The sequence below is a fragment of the Carcharodon carcharias genome, chromosome 16, assembly GCF_017639515.1.
Source record: "Carcharodon carcharias isolate sCarCar2 chromosome 16, sCarCar2.pri, whole genome shotgun sequence".
Taxonomy (NCBI): domain Eukaryota; kingdom Metazoa; phylum Chordata; class Chondrichthyes; order Lamniformes; family Lamnidae; genus Carcharodon; species Carcharodon carcharias.
This window is the reverse complement of record NC_054482.1, coordinates 57,888,498-57,910,444: the sequence shown is the minus strand read 5'-3', so window position 1 is coordinate 57,910,444 and position 21,947 is coordinate 57,888,498. Positions and strand designations below refer to the sequence as shown.

General features: G+C 38.9%; 1 protein-coding gene across 2 annotated transcripts in view; it reads left to right on the top strand.

The window, feature by feature from the left end:
• LOC121289134 (plasminogen activator inhibitor 1 RNA-binding protein-like) overlaps positions 1-21,579 on the top strand; it is a 39,588-nt gene extending 18,009 nt beyond the window's left edge. Inside the window, exons 3-9 of one of the 2 annotated variants that reach the window (XM_041208218.1) lie at positions 4,550-4,684; positions 5,075-5,146; positions 5,251-5,325; positions 8,716-8,896; positions 9,280-9,324; positions 12,846-13,022; positions 21,247-21,579. In XM_041208218.1, the coding sequence (XP_041064152.1) occupies positions 4,550-4,684; positions 5,075-5,146; positions 5,251-5,325; positions 8,716-8,896; positions 9,280-9,324; positions 12,846-13,022; positions 21,247-21,303 (742 nt within the window). In that variant the 3' untranslated portion in view covers positions 21,304-21,579. Of the gene's footprint in view, positions 1-4,549; positions 4,685-5,062; positions 5,147-5,250; positions 5,326-8,715; positions 8,897-9,279; positions 9,325-12,845; positions 13,023-21,246 lie in introns of both variants that reach the window. The other variant, XM_041208217.1, reaches the window with a different exon arrangement.
• Positions 21,580-21,947: the final 368 nt, after the last annotated feature.

The window sequence follows — 21,947 nt, the reverse complement described above, 5'->3', positions numbered from 1 at the left end:
TTTATTGCCCATTCCTAATTGCCCTTGTGAAGGTGGTGGTGAGCTGCCACCATGAACCATTGCCGTCCATGTGGTGTAGGTACATCCACAGCTCTGTTGGAGAGGGAGTTCCAGGAATTTGACACAGTGACAGGGAAGGAACGGCGATACAGTTCCAAGTCAGGATGGTGTGTGGCTTGGGTGGGAATTTGCAGATGGTGGTGTTGCCATGCATCTGCTGTGCTTGTCCTCCTGGGTGTAGGTGTTGCAGGTTTGGAAGGTGCTTTCAAAGGAACCTTGGTGTGCTGTTGCAATGTACCTTGTAGATTGTACACACTGTGCCACTTATGGAGAGAGTGAATGTTGAAGATGGTGAGTGGGGTGTCAGGCAAGTGGACAGTATTCCATCACACCACTGATTTGTGCCTTTTTAGATGGTGGACAGGCTTTGGGGAGTCAGGAGGTGAATTACTCACCACCTTGTAGTTGGTTGTTGTTGGTCGTCACAACTACAAGCATGACGTTCTTGGGGAAGAAGAATTAGATTTCATCTGCATCCCCTTTATCAGTGATCTTAATCTTTGTTCGATGGTTAAGGGTGGACCAGATTGACAATTCTACAATATCCAGCTTCATTCACAAATTTTATATAATAACAAAGCAACTCATCAGCCTGTAGCAAACCTGGAAAGCATCAGATGTGGTCTTCAGTCAGAAATGCTAAAGGGATATGACTAATGGATAAGGACAGTAAGTGAATTTAAAACCCTGCATCACCATGAAGGTTAAGCAGATAATCTATTCCATTGCTCTCAGTCCTATTCAAAATTTGATAATGAGTTGTCTTTATACTCGTTAATTTGCTTAATGAGCAATTTCTTTATTATGGTTGCAGTTCAGGATCTTCTCTTGCACTTGCCAGTGAAAATTACTAGCTGTGGCTCCAGTGCCACCTTTTGAGCTTCTGTGCATTTTATGCCTGTTCATGTGCACGTGTTAATGTATTTCATCAATGCAGGGTGTAATTGGGGAAATAGCATACTATACAGCTGGTTCTGTGCTTGAGCTGAAGCCTAGCTGCTGCACTCTGCCATCACTTGGTTTCCAATTGATTGAAAAAGCAGAGCTGCTGAAAATCATTGTGTTTCAACAGTGGCTAACTCTATCCTGTAGTATTTTTATTTTAGGAGATATTTCAGTGATCCATCTGTGTTGTGTAAATGGTTCCCTATTTCTATCAGTTTCATTTATGATTGAGGCAACAGATTTCGTTAACGCCATAGAATTGGATAATTCTGGTTAGAACTATAGAAATGTAAGCACAGAAAGAGATCACTTGACTACGTCAGAGTTATTTACTCTTTAGTTCCATTTCTCTGGACCTGTGATTTTCATGTTTTTTAATTTCTCTTTAAATTTTGGAATGATTACGTTCATAAGCACCTGCTGATAGATTCTATACTCTAACAATCTGCAAGAAAAGCTCCCGTTAAGAGTACTGTTTGTAGATTTAAAGCTTTACTATTGATTCATTGATCATCAAAAATAATCTTTCATCATTGCACTTTCAACACCGTTCTAAACTTCTGCATGTTTCCACTAAATCTCCTTGTCACCTTAATTAACCTCTGGCTTTATTTTTAACGTATTACACCTATATACGTTCTTATCCCTAACATCTGTGAATTCATGCTTCACCTTCTGTCTCTTTGTTTTGATGGAATGCTGAATATTGCATTCACGGTCAATTTTGACTTTTTCAGTTGGTCTTTTTTGCTTTCCCTAACCATCTAATTTTAACAAAGTCCCTAAATATAAGTGACAGCACTCCAGTGACCTGTAGTCTTGCATTTCAACATTTGTGTATTTACAGTCTGGGATCTCTCTCTCTCTTTTTATTTGAGAATTTTATTGCTTAAGAAAAAAACTTCTGTATTTATGTAGTACCCTAATCTGCCTTTGGCCCTTCCTATTTCCCCATTGTTAGTGACATCATCTGAAATCTACATTAGCTTCCACATAATGCTGATGACACTTGGCTCGACCTCACCAGGCCTCATGAATCCTCGATTTGTTGATAAATGATCAGACTGCTTATGTGAGTTGCAATACTGGATGGGCAGCAATTTCCTCCATTTTCAACATTGTCAGTCTCTGCTCCAAACTGTTCCCTGGCTACTGACACCATCTCTTTCTTTGGCAGTAAGGATAGAAAATGGCATAGAGTAAGGACTTGCAGTATGGAAAAGTCTGTCTGTGTGAGTGGCAATTGTGGTGTCTTTCAACTGGTGGTAGCAATTCGATGAATGGGGTGCTGTGTTTGGGTTGGAAGGAATTCTAAAACTTGGCAGCCTTGGTGGAACACTTAAAATTGGGGATGTTCAAATCCAGAATTAGTTGATTGCAGGTATTTTAGTGCGTTGTAGTGCTGGAGAAAATTGGAGGTGGAGGGGGGAGAGCAGGATTTTCTGAACAAGAATCAGAATTTTAAAATCGAGATGTTACTTGACTGGTGATAGATTTGGGTTGGAGAACTGCAGGAAAATTATTCACTGGAGGGGGAGGAGAATATCAGGGCTAATCAGTAAAATTATGGGTTAGTGCTGGAGGGTAGAGAAAATCGGCTATGTTGTGGGGAACCCTTTTCAGAATTGCCAATTCGTAGAAAATGAAAGTATGGAAGGTCCTGGGCAGCCTATGAAGAAGGAGCTGGTAATCTGACAAAGTTGAAGTTTGAGTTTTTTAGCAGGGCCAGCAAGATTAAAAGAAGGAGGAAATCTGGGGGTACAAATTTAAAGCAGACATGTTGGCCAAGTGAGGGAGTAAGCCAGACAGAGTAAACAAAGTAATTGAGTGAAAATTATTAAATTTAGTTAAAATAAGTCTTTAACATGCATTTTAAGCCTTACATTGCTACAGACACATCTGATGGCCAGTGTGTGTAACTGCATGCAGCCACCACTTAAAAAAAAATTGGATTTTTCACCAACTGTACTTTGTTTGGAAACCTCTATCATAGTGCCATCTGCAGATGTGAAAGGTACTGCACCCTAGTATTGATGCTTAAGATGCATTCTCAGAGGAATGTGGGAGCCATAGAAAGTTTAGTGTATTTTGAAATGGAATGTTGTGGCTTATTTGTCATTCATATGTGCATATACCAATCATTTGTAAGCTTTTCATAACCCTGAGCCAAGCGACTGCATTTCAAAGAAACTTCCAATAGTAGGTTATCTTCTAATTGATGTCAGTGTTATGATCTCAAGGGAGACCATTAACTTTTCAACTTCTAGTTATTAACTGAGAGTTACACCACAAGGTTTGTGTGTTAAACAAAAAGTTTCTGTACACGAATTAAACAATTACTACTAATTTATCACTATTTTGTAAAGCCTCATTTTTTAAACTCAAAAACCTTAACACACCACTTCCCGTTCTGTTTTTAATTCCGCCCAAGAGTTCTTTTGTAGCTTGCATGATTTTGAGGGCCCTTTCATTTATCTTGGGACCAAACCAAGCGGTGCCACAGCTCATTGGAATTCACTTTGATTCTCCTCTGCGTTCCTCTTGTTATTTTGAGGTATAAGATTTCTTGGGATCCTTCCACTAGTGTTTGGTCAGGCAACCCTCCAATTCTTTTTTTAAGCACCTCAATTGATGACACCTCAGTGGCTCTAAAATCAGAAAAATCCTTGTTTCAGATAGCCCTTTGTTCCTGGTCTCAGCTACTTCCAATCACCCGCTGCTGGCAGCTTTCTCTGCCTGTGTCTGAGAAAATACAAATAAACCTAACATAGTGCCTCCCTTGAAATCTATGCTCATGGCAATGTGGCACCCCTGGGATGTTCCAGATAGCACCCAAACTAATTAACTTTACCTTCCCAAATCTGCCGTTTGATCTGAGAAGTATGTGGATACTTTATGAACTTTCCTTTTTTTAACCAGTTCCTTTCCAACCTTTCTTTGATCTGGGTAATTACATGTGTAATTCACATCTCTGATGAAGACAGGGCAATTCCCCTTGACATATTGTCTTCACTTCCCCCAGCTAAACAGGCCCAGCTGCCGTTTTATGACTCTCACCCTTCTGACTCTGACCTTGTAAGTACACATGGAAGGACCTTTGAGTAAATAATATGATCTGGCAACATCTGAATTCGAGTTTCAATTACCTTACACCTACAAATTTAATCTCCCCAAGGCTGCAAGCTATATTCCTGAGACATGTAAATCATAAAATTAGACATTTTTACAAGTCGGGGTGTGCTGATTAAGACCACATTTCACAGATTTTAAAAGGACAGATTATAAGTATGCAGTCCCTAGCCTACCCAAGAACCACCACATGGGAGGTGAGAGTTTAGTCTAATTGTGGCATTATGTTCTGGAAATAACTTTGCACCTATTAATCAAGCAATTCATTTATTGATATTAATTTGTTCAGCTGTTTCATTTTGGTTTTGGCTCAGTTGATGTGATTCTCCCAACCTGGTGACAATCATTATGGTTTGTATATGTAGCATTGAATAGTACATCCCTGTATTCTATCTAATTCATTGTTTTAATGTAGTAGGCCTCTTGATCGTGACAGACCACTGCGTGGACGTGGAAGAGGCCGAGGCCGTGGTCGTGGTGTAGGAAGGAGTGATGGTTTTGACTCCCGTGGAAAGCGTGAATTTGATAGGCATAGTGGAAGTGACCGATCGTAAGTTGATATAACGACTAACTACTGGAATATAAAATTCTTACACTTTGCTTTGTTAACCAAAAATGGCATCTGAAAATCAATTATGATCCTCACTTCAAACAAAATAGTTATTGATAAATGTAAAATACCTGACAGTAACTTGCCAATTCAAGTAAAGATAAAATGAGTTTATGAATTAGCAAAATAAAGTATCTGCTGGAGATAAATTAATATTCTAAGTTAATTCAGTACTTCATTTAAATAAATTAGTTTGTATCTAAGATCAGTGCAAGGAATTAATAGAAACTGCTAATGTTACAAGGTGCCTATACAAATGCTATTGAGTTTTTTTAATGGAGTGGTTGTGCATATACAGCAGATATATAGAGAGAATAGTTTCTCTTCCAGTGGCCTGAAACCGGAGGACAAACGGGGTGGCAGTGGATCTCACAACTGGGGAACAGTGAAGGATGAACTTGGGTTAGTACAAGAACATTTGTTTTCTTTTTGTTCAGTCACAAATGTAATTCTCTTTTTCTCTGAATGCTGCCTATATAAACTAATTTTTTTTTCTCCTATCATAGTGAACTTGATCAGTCGGCTGTTACTGAAGAGGCACCTGAGGCAGATGAGCATCAAGTAGTTGACTCTGAGAACAAGTGAGTTCTTGGAACTGACGAGATTTCAAAATCTTAATGTAACAAAACTTCTTGCCAAAATCTTTTACAATAATCTCAGGAATAAGTAGAGATCAAAGAATTACCAAAACCTGATAGAAATGTAATCATACAAAAATCTTTCTTCAGGAAGACCCAGTATATAGTATGTAAAACTGAAAATTAAGCTTCAGCCTTGCATGCGTATTGCATTGGTTCTATATTTCAACTTCATTGTCTTGTAAATCGGACATACCATGCAAACTGGTTCGGAGCTTGAGGAGAGAGAGTTTTCTAAAGTGAATTTATTTTATTACTCAATAATGAATTTGCATCGTTTACTGAAATTAGGTCATTGTGGACTTTTCCCAGCTTATCCCTTTCTTTAACCTCCCCCCACTCCACCCTCAAAAAAGGGAAAGATGAGCAAACAAAACAGATGATGGAGGATGATATGCAAAATAGATTTGTATTGAATACCTGCAGAGGAAGGGGAATATATGAATTAGGAGCAATCCACTTGGCCCTTTGAGCTTGCTCCACCAATAAGATCATGGTGATCTGGTTGTAACTTCAACCCCACGTTCCTGCCATATACACCTCTTCTCGGCACTCCCCCTCCCACCCCCGATAATATCTTTCACCCCCTTGTTAATCAAGAATCTATCTAGCTCTGCCTTAAAAATATTCAAGACTCTGCTTCCAGTGCCTTTTAAGGAAGAGTGTTCCAAACATTCATGACCCTCAGAAAAAAGTTCTCTTATCTGTCTTAAATGAGCAACCTCTTATTTTTAAACAGTGATCCCCTAGTTCTAGATTTTCCCACAAGAGGAAACATCATCTCCACATCTACCCTGTCAAGACCCCATCAGGATCTTAAAGGTTTCAATCAAGTCTCCTCTCACTCTTGTAAACTCCAGTGGATTCAAGCCTAACCTAACCTGTCCAACATTTCTTTATAAGATAACCTGCCCATTCCTGGTATTAGTCTAGTGAACCTTCTCTGAACTTGATGGGAATGTTATCCATTACAGCACTGGAACATAACGATGATCCAAGGAATGATGCAAAAGCTGAATCTGTCTTTCCATAAGGGAGCTGTTAAACAGGCTATATTTTAACTGCTGAGTTAAGGAGCTAAAGTAAGATATTTGAAAATGTAGGAAGATTGGGGCCACATTAATGGGCAACTTTGATAATTTAGCAACAGATCAGTGGATGTAAACGGCAAAGAGGAGGATTGGTTTCTGTCATGTAAGGAAAGTGAGATGAATAGGCTGTGTAAGAATATCCTAAGAAACAACGACCATCTCACTCTTGGATCGGAAAAAGAATAGCCAATTGATAAAGGCACTTAACTTGAAGCAAGCCAAATTTCAATGAAAAGACACAAACTCTGATAAATTGTAATGGAAAATTGTGCAGGCATGTTTCCACAAAATAAAAGTGGTGCTGTGAAATCTGTGGTAGTTCCTAAGTAATAAAATTAAAATTAGACTTTTAACAAATGTAGGGCAAATGCTACAGAGATTTGAGCATGTAGAAGAGAGATGAAACAAGGTATGATTAGAATGGCCGAGAGGAAACTTGAAGAAAGACTAGCGGGTAATGCAAAGGGCAATTGTACAAAGATTTTATAAGCACCTAGTAAGTAAAGTAATAGATCAGGGCTGGTTAAATTTGTAACAGTAAAGGAATGGTTAAGATAATGTGTACTTTGCTTCGAAGGATGTAGTTGTGGAAATGAAAGGGTACAAAAAGTAGGCTAACTACATTAGCTATGTATTTTTTTTTAAAAAAAAGCTGAAAAATGTTGAAACTCGGTCAAAATGCACCAAGTCCAGATCCATGCATCTTGGAATGCAGAAGTCAGACAGAAGGAAATAGTAAAACGCTCAACAGTCTTTCAGACATCTTTAGGTATGGAATTTGTGCCAGAGGACTGGAGCTGGAGGAATGCTAATGTTAACACCTTTGTTCACAAAGGGAGAGAGAAAGAAACCAGGTAACCATGGACTAGTCAGCCTAATGGATAATCTTTTAGGAGCCTATTAAAGATACTTTTCTAATTGAGGATAACCCGTATGGATTTACAAAAGACAAGTTATTGAGGATACAACGGTGTGCATTGATAAAAGAAATGTGCATATGGATTTTCGGAATGCACTTGATAAAGTGCTGCAGAGAACTTGATGATATTAAGGCACAGGGCGCGAGAGGGAATGTGACAGCATGAATAGGAAGTTATCAGAGGATCAAAGATAGTTGTTGAAAAGGAGGTGGTATAAATAGTGGTGTACTCAATATGTCACTGTTGGAACTGCTGAGTTTCTCGCATGAATATGGGACTTAACTTCTGCGTAGCAGCACCGGATCATAATTTGCCAGTGTCACAAATTGGGGGCGTAATTATGAAGAGGACTGTAAATGACTTCATCAGGACATAGATAAATGAGTAATGTGGTCAGATGTTGGGGGAATTTAGTATGGATAATGTGATGTATTCTGGGTGAAAGATTTGCAAAGGTTTATACAATATATGACCAGAAAGAATAGAGACTTGTAAAAGTAACTAAATGAGTGCAAGTTAATTAATCCTTTAAAAGTAAATTGAGAAGCATGTGGTATCTTGGGCTTTATAAGAGTACTAAAACTGAGGTATCGTTTATTAAGTCCAACAATTAGTTAGGTTGCAGTTAGAAAGTGTGCAAATTTCTTTCTTTAGAAAGAATGTCAAGACCATGGGGAGGAAGCAGAAGAGATTGGCCAAGATACAGGGTTAATGTAAAGTGTGTAGACATCTGGGGATCTTTTCATTTGAACAGGTGTTCGAAATTCGGAAAAACTGTTTCCAATGGTCAGTGAGTCAGTAATTGGGGGGGCATACATTTAAGACCAGGAAATGAAAGGAAATTTTGGAGAATCTTCACAGAGGGTTGAAACGTTGGATCATAAGTGGTGGTGGAAGTCAAATCTATATTTTTAAATTGTGGATAAATACACAAAAAATTAATTTTATAAGGCTGTGTGGAATGGAAATAATTGGTGAAGCAGTATTAGTGTGATGAGGCAAATGAGATCCTATAATAAAACTGATTTATATATAAGGGGCTAATTTTTTTTATCTTTAAGGTATTTGGGTTCAGTTATCGTAAACTTTTCTGACTTAATAGAAAACAAGGTACCAAGAATGTGTTTGCTTGCTTAAAATTGCTATCTTCGTGGAAATACAAATATTTACAGAATGAAGCGCTACAGATTAGCCATGGTTAATTGGATATATATAAATATATATATTTATAATTGAGGGGGTCTATGCAAGGTAATCGCTGAAAATTTGCAGCTCTAATTCATATCGATTGTATCATGTACCTAACACGTGTCTGTCTACAGGGAGAACGAAGTAGAAGAGGTCAAAGAAGAAGGTCCAAAGGAAATGACTCTGGATGAGTGGAAAGCTATGCAAGATAAAGAACGGGCAAAAGCTGAGTTTAATATCCGCAAGCCGAATGAGGGTTGTGATAGCAGTCAGTGGAAAAAGGGTTTTGTTTTGCGCAAGCCTAAAACTGAGGAGGTAGGTACAGCACAACTGTGATTGCAGAATTAAATTGTCTTGAATAATATTGAGTAGGTATTCTTGCAGTAAATTGTTTTATTTAAAAAGAAATATTGTGCTAGCAATATTGCCATGCCATAGCTTTTCTTAGTATGTCTGTGTAGGAATCATAAAATGTCAGTGTGTAGAATTGGGCCAAGTTAAACTGGTAGTTGTGAAAACCGTAAAAGCTTACAATTTATGCATAGTTAAGGAATATTGAATGATAAAAGGCAGTCGTGCATAATTTCACTTCTGATTTTTCACTGTCCTACACTTTTTCATTAGTTTATACATTCTTGTTGCCTGTGCCAAAAATTATATTCACATTATTCTTTATATTTTATATTTTAATTTCCCAGAAACGTTTTGAAAGTGAAGCAGATGTCCATAACTTGGAATATACGGTAATGCATTTTCTATGCCTTTGTAGCTTTTCACTTTTTTTCGAGGCATTTTGCTGTGCTTTGTCATAAATTTTGTGTCCCAAGGATGACTGGAATATTGCAAGTCCATCACTTTGTGTATATGTTTATGGAGCAGTTGAAACACAGCAGAAACAGTTAAAGGCCAGTTGCTGATAAGTTTAAAAACTGCATGTTCTAAAATATACCAGTAGAAGCTATTTTCATTTCTACAGAGATGTGACCCTACGGAAAGACCACATTTTGGAACAGTACTGGAACTTGCTGGTGCTATAAACCTTTTGAATCAGTATGTAGAGCATAATGAATGTTTGGAGACACATCCAGTGTTTTCTTTTTGCTGTGGGCAGGCTTAGTATTTGAAAGCACTTATTAAACCTGGCAAATCTCCCTGGATTTGTCAGTATCTGTTGACACTAAAAATGCTTATTTAAAGAAATTTTGGATTATCAGCATTATGGTTGAAAAGATCATCTCTTTTTGAAGGTTACTGCATAGTAAGCTGAATTTTGGCAGACCCGTTTAATTATGAGTGGTATTTGGAGACAGCTTTTAATTGTACTTAAAATAGCGTTCTGGAATAAATACTTGCACTAGTCTCTCAGTTCAATTTGTGCATATATTTTCCAAATGCATTAAAACTTCTGTCATTTCTAATTCGATACCAAGTGATAGCTGCTCAATTAATACCATGGCTTCTTAATATCCTTTTGAAGACAATGTTTTTTCATATTGATGATATGAAATATAATCTTTAATCAGGTCCTGCCGATACAACCTGTGGAGTAATAGTACTTTACATCCTCATCATTAAATGGCCTAACTGCTTCTGGATATCTGGAAAGCCAATTTTTTTTTTTTTGTGGCCATGTCAGTATAGAACATAAAATAGTACAGCTCATCTCATCCCTTGATGAGTTGCACTTTTGAGTTTACAAAGAAAGCAATAGTATTAGAATTCAGTGAATTGCATTTATTTCATCAATAGCTGAGTGTTAATCTTTTAATTATGCCTGTTCTGCATTCAATCTGGGAAGGGCTTTTATTTTAGGAGAAACACATTCAATTTAGAACTTCTGTAGATTTTTTTTTTATTTGAATGCTGGTATAGGTACTGGCCACGGCCCATGATTAGTTTATTTTGACCCTTTGCTGTAGTGCCTCCATCTTCAAAATCTGGAGAAACTCAGATCTGGCAGCAACTGCGGAGAGGAACACAGTTAACGTTTCGAGTCCGTATGACTCTTCAACAGAACTAAGTAAAAATAGAAGAGACGTGAAATATAAGCTGGTTTGGGGGTGGTGGGACAAGTAGAGCTGGATAGACGGCCAGTGATAGGTGAAGATAGCCAAACGATGTCATAGACAAAAGGGACAAAGATGTGTTGAAGGTGGTGATATCTAAGGAATGTGCTAATTAAGGGTAAGAAAGCAGGACAAGCAAGGCACAGATAGCCCTAGTGGTGGGGTGGGGTGAAGGAATCGAAAAAGGCTGAAAGGTAGAGATAAAACAATGGATGGAAATACATTTTAAAATAATGGAAATAGGTGGGAAAAGAGAAATCTGTATAAATGGGGGAAAAGGGGGGGGGGGGGCGGGATCGGAAAAGGGTTGGGGATGGAGGAGAGAGTTCATGATCTAAAATTGTTGAACTCAATATTCAGTCCGGAAGACTGTGCCTAGTCGGAAGGTGAGGTGCTGTTCCTCCAGTTTGCATTGAGCTTCACTGGAACAATGCAGCAGGCCAAGGACGGACATGTGGGCATGAGAGCAGGGTGGAGTGTTGAATTGCAAGCGACAGGGAGGTCTGGGTAATGCTTGCGGACAGACCGCTGGTGTTCTGCAAAGCGGTCACCCAGTCAGTGTTTGGTTTCTCCAACGTAGAGGAAACTGCATTGGGAGCAACAAATGCAGTAGACTAAATTGAGGGAAGTGCAAGTGAAATGCTACTTCACTTGAAAGGAGTGTTTGGGCCCTTGGACGGTGAGGAGAGGGAAAGTAAAGGGGCAGGTGTTGCACCTTCTGCGGTTGCATGGGACGGTGCCTTGGGTGGAGGTTGAGGTGTAGAGGGTGATGGAGGAGTGGACCAGGGTGTCCCGGAGGGAACGATCCCTGCGGAATGCCACCGGGGGGTGGTGAAGGGAAGATGTGTTTGGTGGTGGCATCGTGCTGGAGTTTGCGGAAATGGTGGAGGATGATCATTTGAATGCGGAGGCTGGTGGGGTGATAAGTGAGGACAAGAGGGACGTTTTTGTTTTGTTTTGGATTTCCAGCATCTGCAGTTTTTTGCCTTTATCTTCAATATCTATTAACTTATATTAGCGACACCTTTGATAAACCCCCAAAAATATTTTAGTACATTCTCAGTAACAGGTACGTGTGTGTGTGTGTGTGTCTGCTGTCTTGAAAATCAACACGGATTTAATTTTCCTGAGACTGAAGGTCTTTTTTTCTCTAGTTTGTCAAGCATGATTATCACTCAGTTGCATATTGTACATTTCTCCTGGTAGTAAACAAGTTCCTGTCATTGTCTGAGCTCAGCATCAAGGTGCATTTAACTGGAGGTTAATACTCAGCCATTTGATTCAAATTCTGATTTGGTAACTGTTAAAAATGCATTTCCAGTCAATTGGATCCCTTTTGCTACAGTAATACCTTCAGCTGAGGGCAATAGCCTGTGAACAGCAGACTTCTGATTGTTAGGCTCTGTGCTGCTTTCAGATGTTGTCTTTCAGACTTTTTTGGGGGTGGGAGATGGTATTGTTAACTATGCTACTCTGGTACACTAAGGATATGCCAAATTGTTCTACAATTTGACTGGTTATATTTCAAAATTGTATTCATTCACACTGGGCCTTGATCAAGTTGCTTTTCCTAACTGTCGCTGAGTTGCTCTGGTATTGCTGAATTTTTCTTTTTGCACCCCCGCCCCCATCCCTCATGGTGAAGTGTTGCATTCAGTAACTTCATTGAGAATAAGTGTCTTTTTTAAGTGCAAGTTAAGTTAATTAAATGCTGTCTGTCTGTAGAAACAGTTGAATATTTACACTCTGCTTTGGACTATCATTAAAATTCTAGATGAATTAAATTGTAAATACAGATTATTCTGACTATATTTTTAATTTGGTTATATTTTCCCCCAGTTTGCATTCAGATTTCCTAGTAATTCCAAATGATTAAATTTAAATTCGGCTAATGAAAGTATACAGAAGAACAATGTAAGTTATTTTTTTTGAAAATTCTAAACTGAACAAAATCTTCAGACTATATCTTGAAGCATTTTGAATTGGAAATAAAATGGAATTTAGGAAAGTTGTTCTTAGACGTCACAGTTTCATTTTTTTGTTCTCTTCACGTTTTAAGCTTTGAAGGATTTTGTATTTTATGGAGCAATCTGAATATATATGTCCTATGGACAAGTAGGGAAAGAACTGTTTCCGGTTAGTGGTTTGTCAAATAATACATTAAGGCTTGAAATGTGAACTGAATTTCTTTTTAATAGGTCTCTGCTGATGAATCTGGTTTGGAACATCACTTCCGCAAACCAGCAAATGATATAACCTCCCAGCTGGAAATCAATTTTGGTGATTTGGGTCGCCCTGGCCGTGGTGGCAGAGGAGGCCGAGGTGGTCGTGGACGTGGTGGCGGCAGGAGCATCCGTGGAATGAGGCCTGATAAGGTATCAACAGCATTTCGGTGTAACATTGGATGGGAATGGCACTTTCTGGCCAAGTTTAAAACCTGCAGAGTTAAAGATTTAGAATACAGAAACACTGCTAATAATGGTTAATGGTGCTGTCCAACATCGTACCAAACTCTAGTGAGCAGAAGGAACTAGGCTTTTTTCTGGTCCTTGCTGAGTTGCTTAAGTCAAGGGAGCAATTAATATGGTACCATTGGCTTTAGTATGTTGGACTGAGGAAAGAAAAATTCAATGATTTCTGCTGTTGATCACTGTTCAGTGACACCTGCTAGAATGTGCACATAATTGGATATCTGGTAAGACCAGGGAGGCAGCGGTGACTTCTGTGAACTTGCCTAGATTCACATAATGGTTTTTTGGGATTAGATATGACTGTTACGATCTGTGGAGTGTGACTCAAGCATAAGCCAGCTCCTTTGGGGAGATGGGAAGAAGCAACTATGCATCGGACATTTAGGATTTTCCCAAGCTGGAACCTGGAATACTAGTAGTTTGACCTCCATTAGAGATTTGTGTATGAGGAAGATGTAGGTTCAATTTCCACATACTATGCTTGAGCATATAATTCAGGCCGACAAAGAGAAAGTAACCCTGATAGTGCAGCACTGTCTTTTGAATGCGATATTAAACATTGCAGTTGGATGTGAAAGATCCCTTGGCATTATTCTAAAAGGAGCAGACAAGTTCTCCCAGTGTCCTGGTCCATAATTGGTCCTTATCTTGTTGCAGTTGATATCTTGCTGTTTGCAAATTTACTTCTTCCTTTCCCTAAGCTCCAAGTGACTGCATTTCAAAACTATTTCATTGCCTGTAGCGTATTTTGAAATGTTTATATAGCACCTTTCACAGCTTTTGGACACCCCAAAGTACTTTATAGCCAATTAGTTTCGAAATTGTAATCCAGGAACCTCCTGAGGTTGTGAAAGTAAGTGCAATTTTTTTAAAACTTCTGAGCATCTGTACCAAGTTGAGGCTTCTGCCATAGCCAGGGGAATTGTTAGGAATTCAATAAAACTTTGATGCTCAGTGTGAAGACTGTTGACCTTTTTACCCTTGTAGCTGTTTTGTTCTATCTCCCTGTTGGCTGGTTAAGATTTTTAGTGAAAGTGGAGCTTTCTTATTCTGTTCAGCAAGAATGCCACTGTTGTATTATCACTAGGTAGTAGTATTTTACTAAATTGGGTATACTGTATCTCCAGTATCCCAGAAAAGCAGGTCAACTATAAATATCTACTTCAAAAATCAGTAGTTATTAGACCAAAGCCATTTTTTAAAAAAATCCTGCATTTAATGATCAGGCAAAGATTGATAAAGCCTCATTGCAGTTGTTACTGGGAAAAGTTAAACACAAGCTAGGAAAAACCCATACAATGATCATCTGTGACAAAGCTGAACAATCTCAAGCTTTTGCTTAAGTTTACAACATTTTTCATTTAATCATTGAACGTGACCCAGTAAATGTCATTTTCCTTAAAACTGTTCAAGGTCCAAGCACTGAAGTGTGCACTGTTTTATGCAAATGTTTTAACACGGAATTCACAAATTTAAGTTAAATGTTAAATTGTGAACATGTGCGGTCTTCAAATATAACCTCCCAACGGGCATTGAGACAGGGTGAGACCAGGCAAAATTTCACCCCCTCCATCTGCCACCACCCCCACCCCCTCTCCAAAAAACAAAAGTTAAGGTGTACCATTAAACTGCAACATATCTGATTGCTGCCAGTACTGAGTACAGTTACTACATTTTTTGAGATGTTGGGAACTACAATTTTAAAGGAAACTTCATAACTGGATTAAAACTGTATCTCACCTTCACATACTAGAGCAATCTTGATGCCTGTACACGACAAAGCTTGTGAAAATTGCAGCCTGAATTCCTAAATTTGCAAGTTTTGAGGGTTTTTTTAAATGCTCATATCAGCATTTTTCAGTGGTCCAGCAGCTGAACGTTGAGCGGATTAAAAATATTCTCATGGGTAGGAATAGTTTTGTATCAATGTAACCTGATGGCAAAAGAGCTAAAGGTGACGTGAAAAACTTTTACATAGTGAGCGGTTAGGATTTGGAATGCATTGCCTCAGTGTGTGGCAGAGTAGATTTAGTGGTAGCTTTCAGAAGGGAATCGGATAATATTTCAAGGGAAAGAATTTGCAGGACTATGAGGAAAGGGCAGGGGGCTGCCCAAATTGCTTTTGCAGAGAGTTGGCTTGAATTTGTTGAGCCAAATGGCCTATTGTGTTCAAGTCATTTCTGAGAAAGATCAAGAAGTTATGTTTGGACTGTTCTTAAATTAGTTAACACAAAATGTGATAGCATCTATCAATCAATATTTTTAAGTTAGAAAAAGCAGTTGCCCTTTGTGTCAGTTGGTAGGATGATTGTTATATTTTTCTGTGCATGTGCAAGTTTTAATTAATGAAATCTCAAACCGGTTAGATGGCTGTAATAAATCAGTGAGATTTTAAGAAAAATTGAGCTTACCAGCTAGATTTCTCTTTGCAATCCTGTGGCCTTGCAAAGCAGAACTTAATGTAAACTGTACATGCCTAAGGCCTGCAAGCTCACAACTACACCTCCATTTTTTTTCAACTGATGAGCAACAATGGCTGCAGATGAAATGATCATCTAGCTGCATCAAAGCAGAAGCCAGTCTTAAGCCATGGATTGATAACAGGTATATGCATACTTATGGACCCAAGTGTCAGGTGGCTGCAGCTGTTAACCTATTAATCTAGAACTAGGGGACATAGTTTGAAAATAAGGGGTCTCCTGGTTAAGGCAGAATTGAGGAGAATTTTTTTGAGAGTCGTGAGTCTTTGGAACTTTCTTCCCCAGTGAATGGTGGCGGTGGGGTCATTTGCATATTTTTAAGACCAAGGTAGATTGACTCCCTTAGTTAATAATCTAAAGCTACCAGGGTAGGTGGAAATGAGGAGTTGATGCCACAGTTGGATCAGCCATGACCTTGGTGAATGGCAGAGCAGGTTCAAGGGGCCAAATTGTATGTTCATATTTCCCCTCATTGCCTTTTGTGTGCTGCTGCTATAGTGGTAGATTTGTTCAACACAAGGCTCCACCAGGATATCTTGCTTGAGCTTTAATCATTACAATTATTTAGATCATTGTTTTGGCCTGGTGTATCTTTGAATATTGTTGAGCTGCGCCAAAAGATACAGGTTGTAACAACTTTCTGTTCAACGCAATGCCAGTTTTTAAAAAAAAAACAATTAAGGCTAGTAAAGTTCCTTTCACCTCAAAGGAAACTGGTTTCAAATCCAATTCGTGGCAGTTGTGTGAACCATGTTAATTGGCATGTTCAAATCTAATTCCATGTGGATATGGTAAATGCTGAGCTACTCAAACATACAATAAATCAGCAGGCTTGTTCAGGAGTTAAAGATTGTTGTATGGGCATAGAATGTAAGGAACCCTTTTAGATTAGCTACGAAGGAGTCTTGTCTGGCAAAGCAAGTTTAAGCTTTACACGCCATCTGTTCAATGTACCTGGTTCGAATAGTGACGTGTCATGTTAAAGGAGGCATTGCTTTATTTCTGGAACATCAACCTTCTGCTCAAAATTAAAGGAATGTTATGGGAGCATCAATGCTTCTAGTAGGTTGCATGGTCTGAGTTTTTCAAGTCAAGACTTGCTGGCTGATGTGATGCGGTTTAAGCTGTAAATAACATTTCTGAAAATTATTCAGAATTTATTATACTAGGGGGAGAAATGAGAAATTGGCCATCTGTATTTAAAATGACTGACTGCCTTTTTGTTCCATCTGTCTAGGCTTATTTTAAATCTAGGTTTTGGGCATGAAAGTTTCCTTTAGCTGTAAAGCTTCTAATGAAATGAGCATCAGTCTATCTCTTGAAGACCTTAATTTGGTACTAAAAGTGTACTTTTTAAATCAAAAAGCTGGGTGGCTGGTGTGTGAAATGAAATGTGGCACTGGCGCAGCTTGGAGTACTCTTAAATTGGGGTTAAGACCTTTATTGGGACTGAGTGTGAGGTCATGCACTTCGGTAGGAAAAATCAAAAGGCAGACTATTATTTAAATGGAGAGAGACTCCAAAAAAGTGCAGCACAGAGGGATCTGGCTGTTCCTGTGCATGAAGCACAAAAGGTTAGCATGCAGGTGTAGGTAGTAATTAAGAAGGCAAATGGAATTTTGGCCTGTATTGCTAGGGGGTTGGAATTTATAAATAGAGAAGTCTTGTTACAACTGTACAGGGTGTTGGCGAGGCCACACCTGGAGTACTGTGTACAGTTTTGGTCCCTGTATTTAAGAAAGGATATACTGGCATTGGAGGCAGTTCAAAAGGGGCTGATTCCTGGGGTGAAGGGGTTGACTTATCAAGAACGGCTAAACAGGTTAGGCCCTTATTCATTAGAGTTTAGAAGAATGAGGGGTGATCTGATTGAAATATACAAAATTCTGAGGGGCCTTGACAGGGTAGATATTGAGAAGATGTTTCCACTAGTGGAGGAAAGTTGAACTAGGAGACATAGTTACAGAATAAGGGGGCACTCATTTAAAGCTGAGATGCAAAGGAATTTCTTCTCTGAGGGTAGTGAATGTCTGGAATTCTCTACCTCAGAGTTGTGGAGGCTAGATCACAAAGTATTTAAAGAGGGGGTAGATAGATTTTAAAAGCTATTGGAGTTGAGGGCTGTGAGGAGCTGGCATGAAAGAAGAGTTGAGGGCTGTGGCAGATCAGCCATGATCTTTTGAATGTCGGGGCAGGCTTGAGGGGCTGAATGGCTTACTTCTGCTCCTATTATGAATAAGGTAATTATTGATTTAGTACATGGCCTGACATTTGATACCCATAATGAAAACATTTTCATTTGCTAGTACTAACATTCCTTGATTGTATGAGCATGGGGTTAAAGTTAAGCCTGAATGGTCAATTTGATCACTGATGAGCATGAGGTTTTTTGATTTGAGATATGTTATGCTGCTTTTGAATATGCACCAAGCTTGTTTTGTTAATTGAGACACATGTCTGGGAATTAAGAGACTGGGTAGTTAATAGTGGGGAATGCAGAAATGGCAGAGACGCTTAATCGATATTTTGTCTCAGTTTTCATGGTGGAAGACTAGTACCACCCCAATAGTAACAGGTAGTGCAGAGGGTATAGAGAAGAAGGAACTTAGAACAACCACCATCACTAGAGATAAAGTACTGAGCAAACTATTGGGATTAATGGGTGACAAGTCCCCAGGAACTGATGGCCCACATCCCAGGGTCTTAAAGGAAGTGGCAGCGGAGATAGTGGATGCATTGGCTATAATATTCCAAAATTCCCTGGATTTTGGAAAGATTCCAATGGATTGGAAAAATGATAATATTCAAAAAAGAGGGGGGAGGCAGAAAGTAGGAAACTATAGACCAGTTAGTTTAAAGTCTGTTGTTGGGAAATTGTTGGAATCCATTATTAAAAAGTAGTAATAGGCCATTTGGAAAGTCAAAATGCAATCCATCAGAGTCAGCATGGTTTTATGAAGAGTAAATAGTGTTTGACTAATTTACTAGAGTTCTTTGAAGATGGGACAAGCCAAGTGAATAATGGGGATCCTGTAGATGTAGTATATCTGGACTTCCAGAAGGCTTTTGATAAGGTGCCGCACAAAAGATTAATACACAAGATAAGATCACACGGAGTTAGGGGTAATATATTAGCTGGGATAGAGGATTGGCTAACCAACAGAAAGCAGAGAGTGGGATAAATGGGTCTTTTTCTGGATGGCAAGCTGTAACAAGTGGGGTGCCACAGGGTTCAGACCTTGGGCCCTAACTATTTACATCTATATTAATGACTTGGATTCAGGGATAGAAGGTACTGTAGCTAAATTTGCAGATGACACCAAAATAGGTGGGAAGGTAAGTTGCAATGAAGAAATAAGAAATTTACAAATGGATATGGACAGATTAGGTGAATGGGCCAAAATTTGGCAGATGGAGTTTAATGTGGATAAGTTTGCGATTATCCATTTTGGTTGGAAGAATAAAGAGGCGACTTATTATTTAAATGGAGAGAAACTTCAGAATGCTTCAGTGCAGAGGGATCTGGGTGTTCTCGTGCATGAATCGCTGAAAGCTAGTAAGCAAGGACAGCAAGTAACAGGAATAAGGAAGGCAAATGGAATTTTGGCATTTATTGCTAAAGGAATAGAGTATAAAAATAGGCAACTGTACAAGGCATTGGTGAGATCGCACCTGGAGTACTGTGCACAGTTTTGGTCCCCTTACTTGAGGAAGGATGTAGTCGCTTTGGAGGTGGTTCAGAGGAGAGTTCGCTAGATTGATTCCAGAGATGCAGGGCTTGTCTTATGAGGAGAGATTGAGCAGTTTAGGCCTATACTCGCTAGAGTTTCGAAGGATGAGAGGAGATCTAATTGAGGTATGATGCTTAAGGAGATAGACAAAGTAGATGTGGAGCAGATGTTTCCTCTTGTGGGGCATTCTAGAACGAGAGGCCATAGTTTTAGGCTAAGGGGTGGTAGATTTAAATCGGAGAGGAGGAATTACTTTTCTCAAAGGGTCATGAATCTGTGGAATTCACTATCTCAGAGTGCAGTGGATGTTGAGACGTTGAATAAATTTGAGGAGGAGATAGACAGATTTCTAATTAGTAATGGGTTGAAAGTTTATGGGGAGAGTGGATGAGATCAACCTTGACCATGTTGAATGGCGGGGCTGAATTGCCTACTTCTACTCCTGGTTCTTATGTGTCCTTTTATATTAATATCTCGTTGATTGGAGGTCAATGCACAAGAAAGCTGTCCTCACCTGGTTTACCTTATGTGTATCTGTGCTCGAGGTGACGTATCTTCTCACAAATAGATATTTTTGTTTTCATATGGTCACCATATTTCAGAAAGGAGGTAATTGCACTGGAAAGAGTGCAACGGAGATTTACAAGAATGTTGCCAGGACTTGAAAATTGCAGCTATGAGGAGAGATTGGATAGGCTAGGTTGTTTTCCTTAGAACAGAGACTAAGGGGTAACCTAATTGAGGTGTACAAAATTGAGGGACCTAGATAGGGTAGGCAGGAAAGACTTGTTTCCCCTAGCTGAGGGGTCAGTTACCAGGGGGCATAGATTTTAGGTGGTTGGTGGAAGGATTAGAGGGGACATGAGGAAAAACTTTTTCATTGAGGGTGGTGGGCACCGGGAATTCATTGCCTAATTTGGTTGTTGAAGCTGAAGCGCTCAACTTATTTAAAAGATACCCGGATCTGCATCTGAAGTGCTGTAACCTGCAATTTTATGGACCAGGTGCTGGAAAGTGGGATTACAATGAGCAACTAGTTTTCTTTTTTCTTTGGCTGGTGTAGACACAATGGACTGAATGGCCTCTTTCTGCACTGTTACTTTTCTATGGGTCTATCATTCATTTTGGAAACTTGCAAGAATCTCTCTTTTCTCTGCAGAAACATTGTTTACCTGACTTACTGGTTACTTACAATTATTTAGTGCCTTTCGCGACTACCAGATGTCACCAAGTGCTTTACAGCCAATTTGCACGCGCACACTCTCAAATAGCAACGTGATAATCAGATATTCTGCTTTTGTGATATTGATTGAGGGATGCATATTGGTCAGGACACTGGGGATAGCTCCTGTTCTTCAGAATAGTTGCCATAGTTTTAACATTTAGAATACTAAAATTGCATCTTTAATCAATTATTTTCTTGTTTTAGAAAACAAATATTTGAGTCAAGCACACAACTTGTGCTCTGTAGGAAGAGCAGACAGTATAATTTTTCATCAAAAGATGTAAATCACCTTTGACTTTGCCTGCAAGTTCACCTTGAAAGTATTCAGGTCTAGGATCTTGCAGAGCACTAAACTCAATGAACTCAATTGATTTAACATTTTTGTTACTATAATCTACCCTGAATATTATTGCACAAGCGAGTTTTATTTCATCTGGTTATTGTAATCTAAACTAATCATTTATGGGTACTAAATTGTTGTGGAGATATTGATAAGTTCTTGTTACTTCCCTCAAATTCTTAGCCGTATGATAGTTGCAGTGAAATAACCTGTTCACATTTACTAAATAAAGCACTGACTCATAAGCTTGTATTTTTCCTTGAATAGTATTTCTGAATTTGCATTTTATAGTGCTAGTTTCCTTTCACATCTGTTATTGAATTTTTGATCAAATTTCTTTATCATTTTGCAGTCTAGCATCTCAGTTCCAAATGTTGATGATCCAGAAGCTTTCCCAGCTCTGGCCTAAGTGGATGTTGTCAGCCTGGCCTGAAGTCCTCGGTGGGGCCCCCTCTATGAGGCTTGCATGCTTAAGGAACCCTTCTCAACTATATTAACAGAAAAAAGGAAAAAAAAAAGACTCATCCATGCCATTCACACTTACGAACTGTCCACAAGGAATTGTTGAAATGGACTTCTCTTGCTACACAGAAGCAACAAATATTGGTAGCTGGTTTTATATCCACAAAAAAGTAAATGGTAGCAGAGGAAAAAAGCTGTTTTCATAATAAATTTTCAGAAATTATTCATTCTTCATGGATTGATACTTTTTTGTATTGCTGCTTGAAAATAATGCATTTCCAAGCTTGAAATAGAGGTGTGAAGAGTGTGTATCAATGAATTTCAGTAGGGTGGTTTATTTCAACGCGTATAGAATCATCTTGCCTTTATCAGGTGATCTTTCTTAATGCAATTTAGAATGCTGCTGATCTGTTACTCACCTGGTGCAGTAAGTTTCAAGGAAATGCGCCCCTGTTTAAGAATGGAAAAGGTACTACCTGTCTCAGATTTTTCTGGGAAGAAATTGTCCTTTTATGGTTTGACATTGCAAGAGCTAGGATTCCACTGCCTGCCCACCCCCATACCCTTCCCCAGTATTTTGGCTAATGGAGC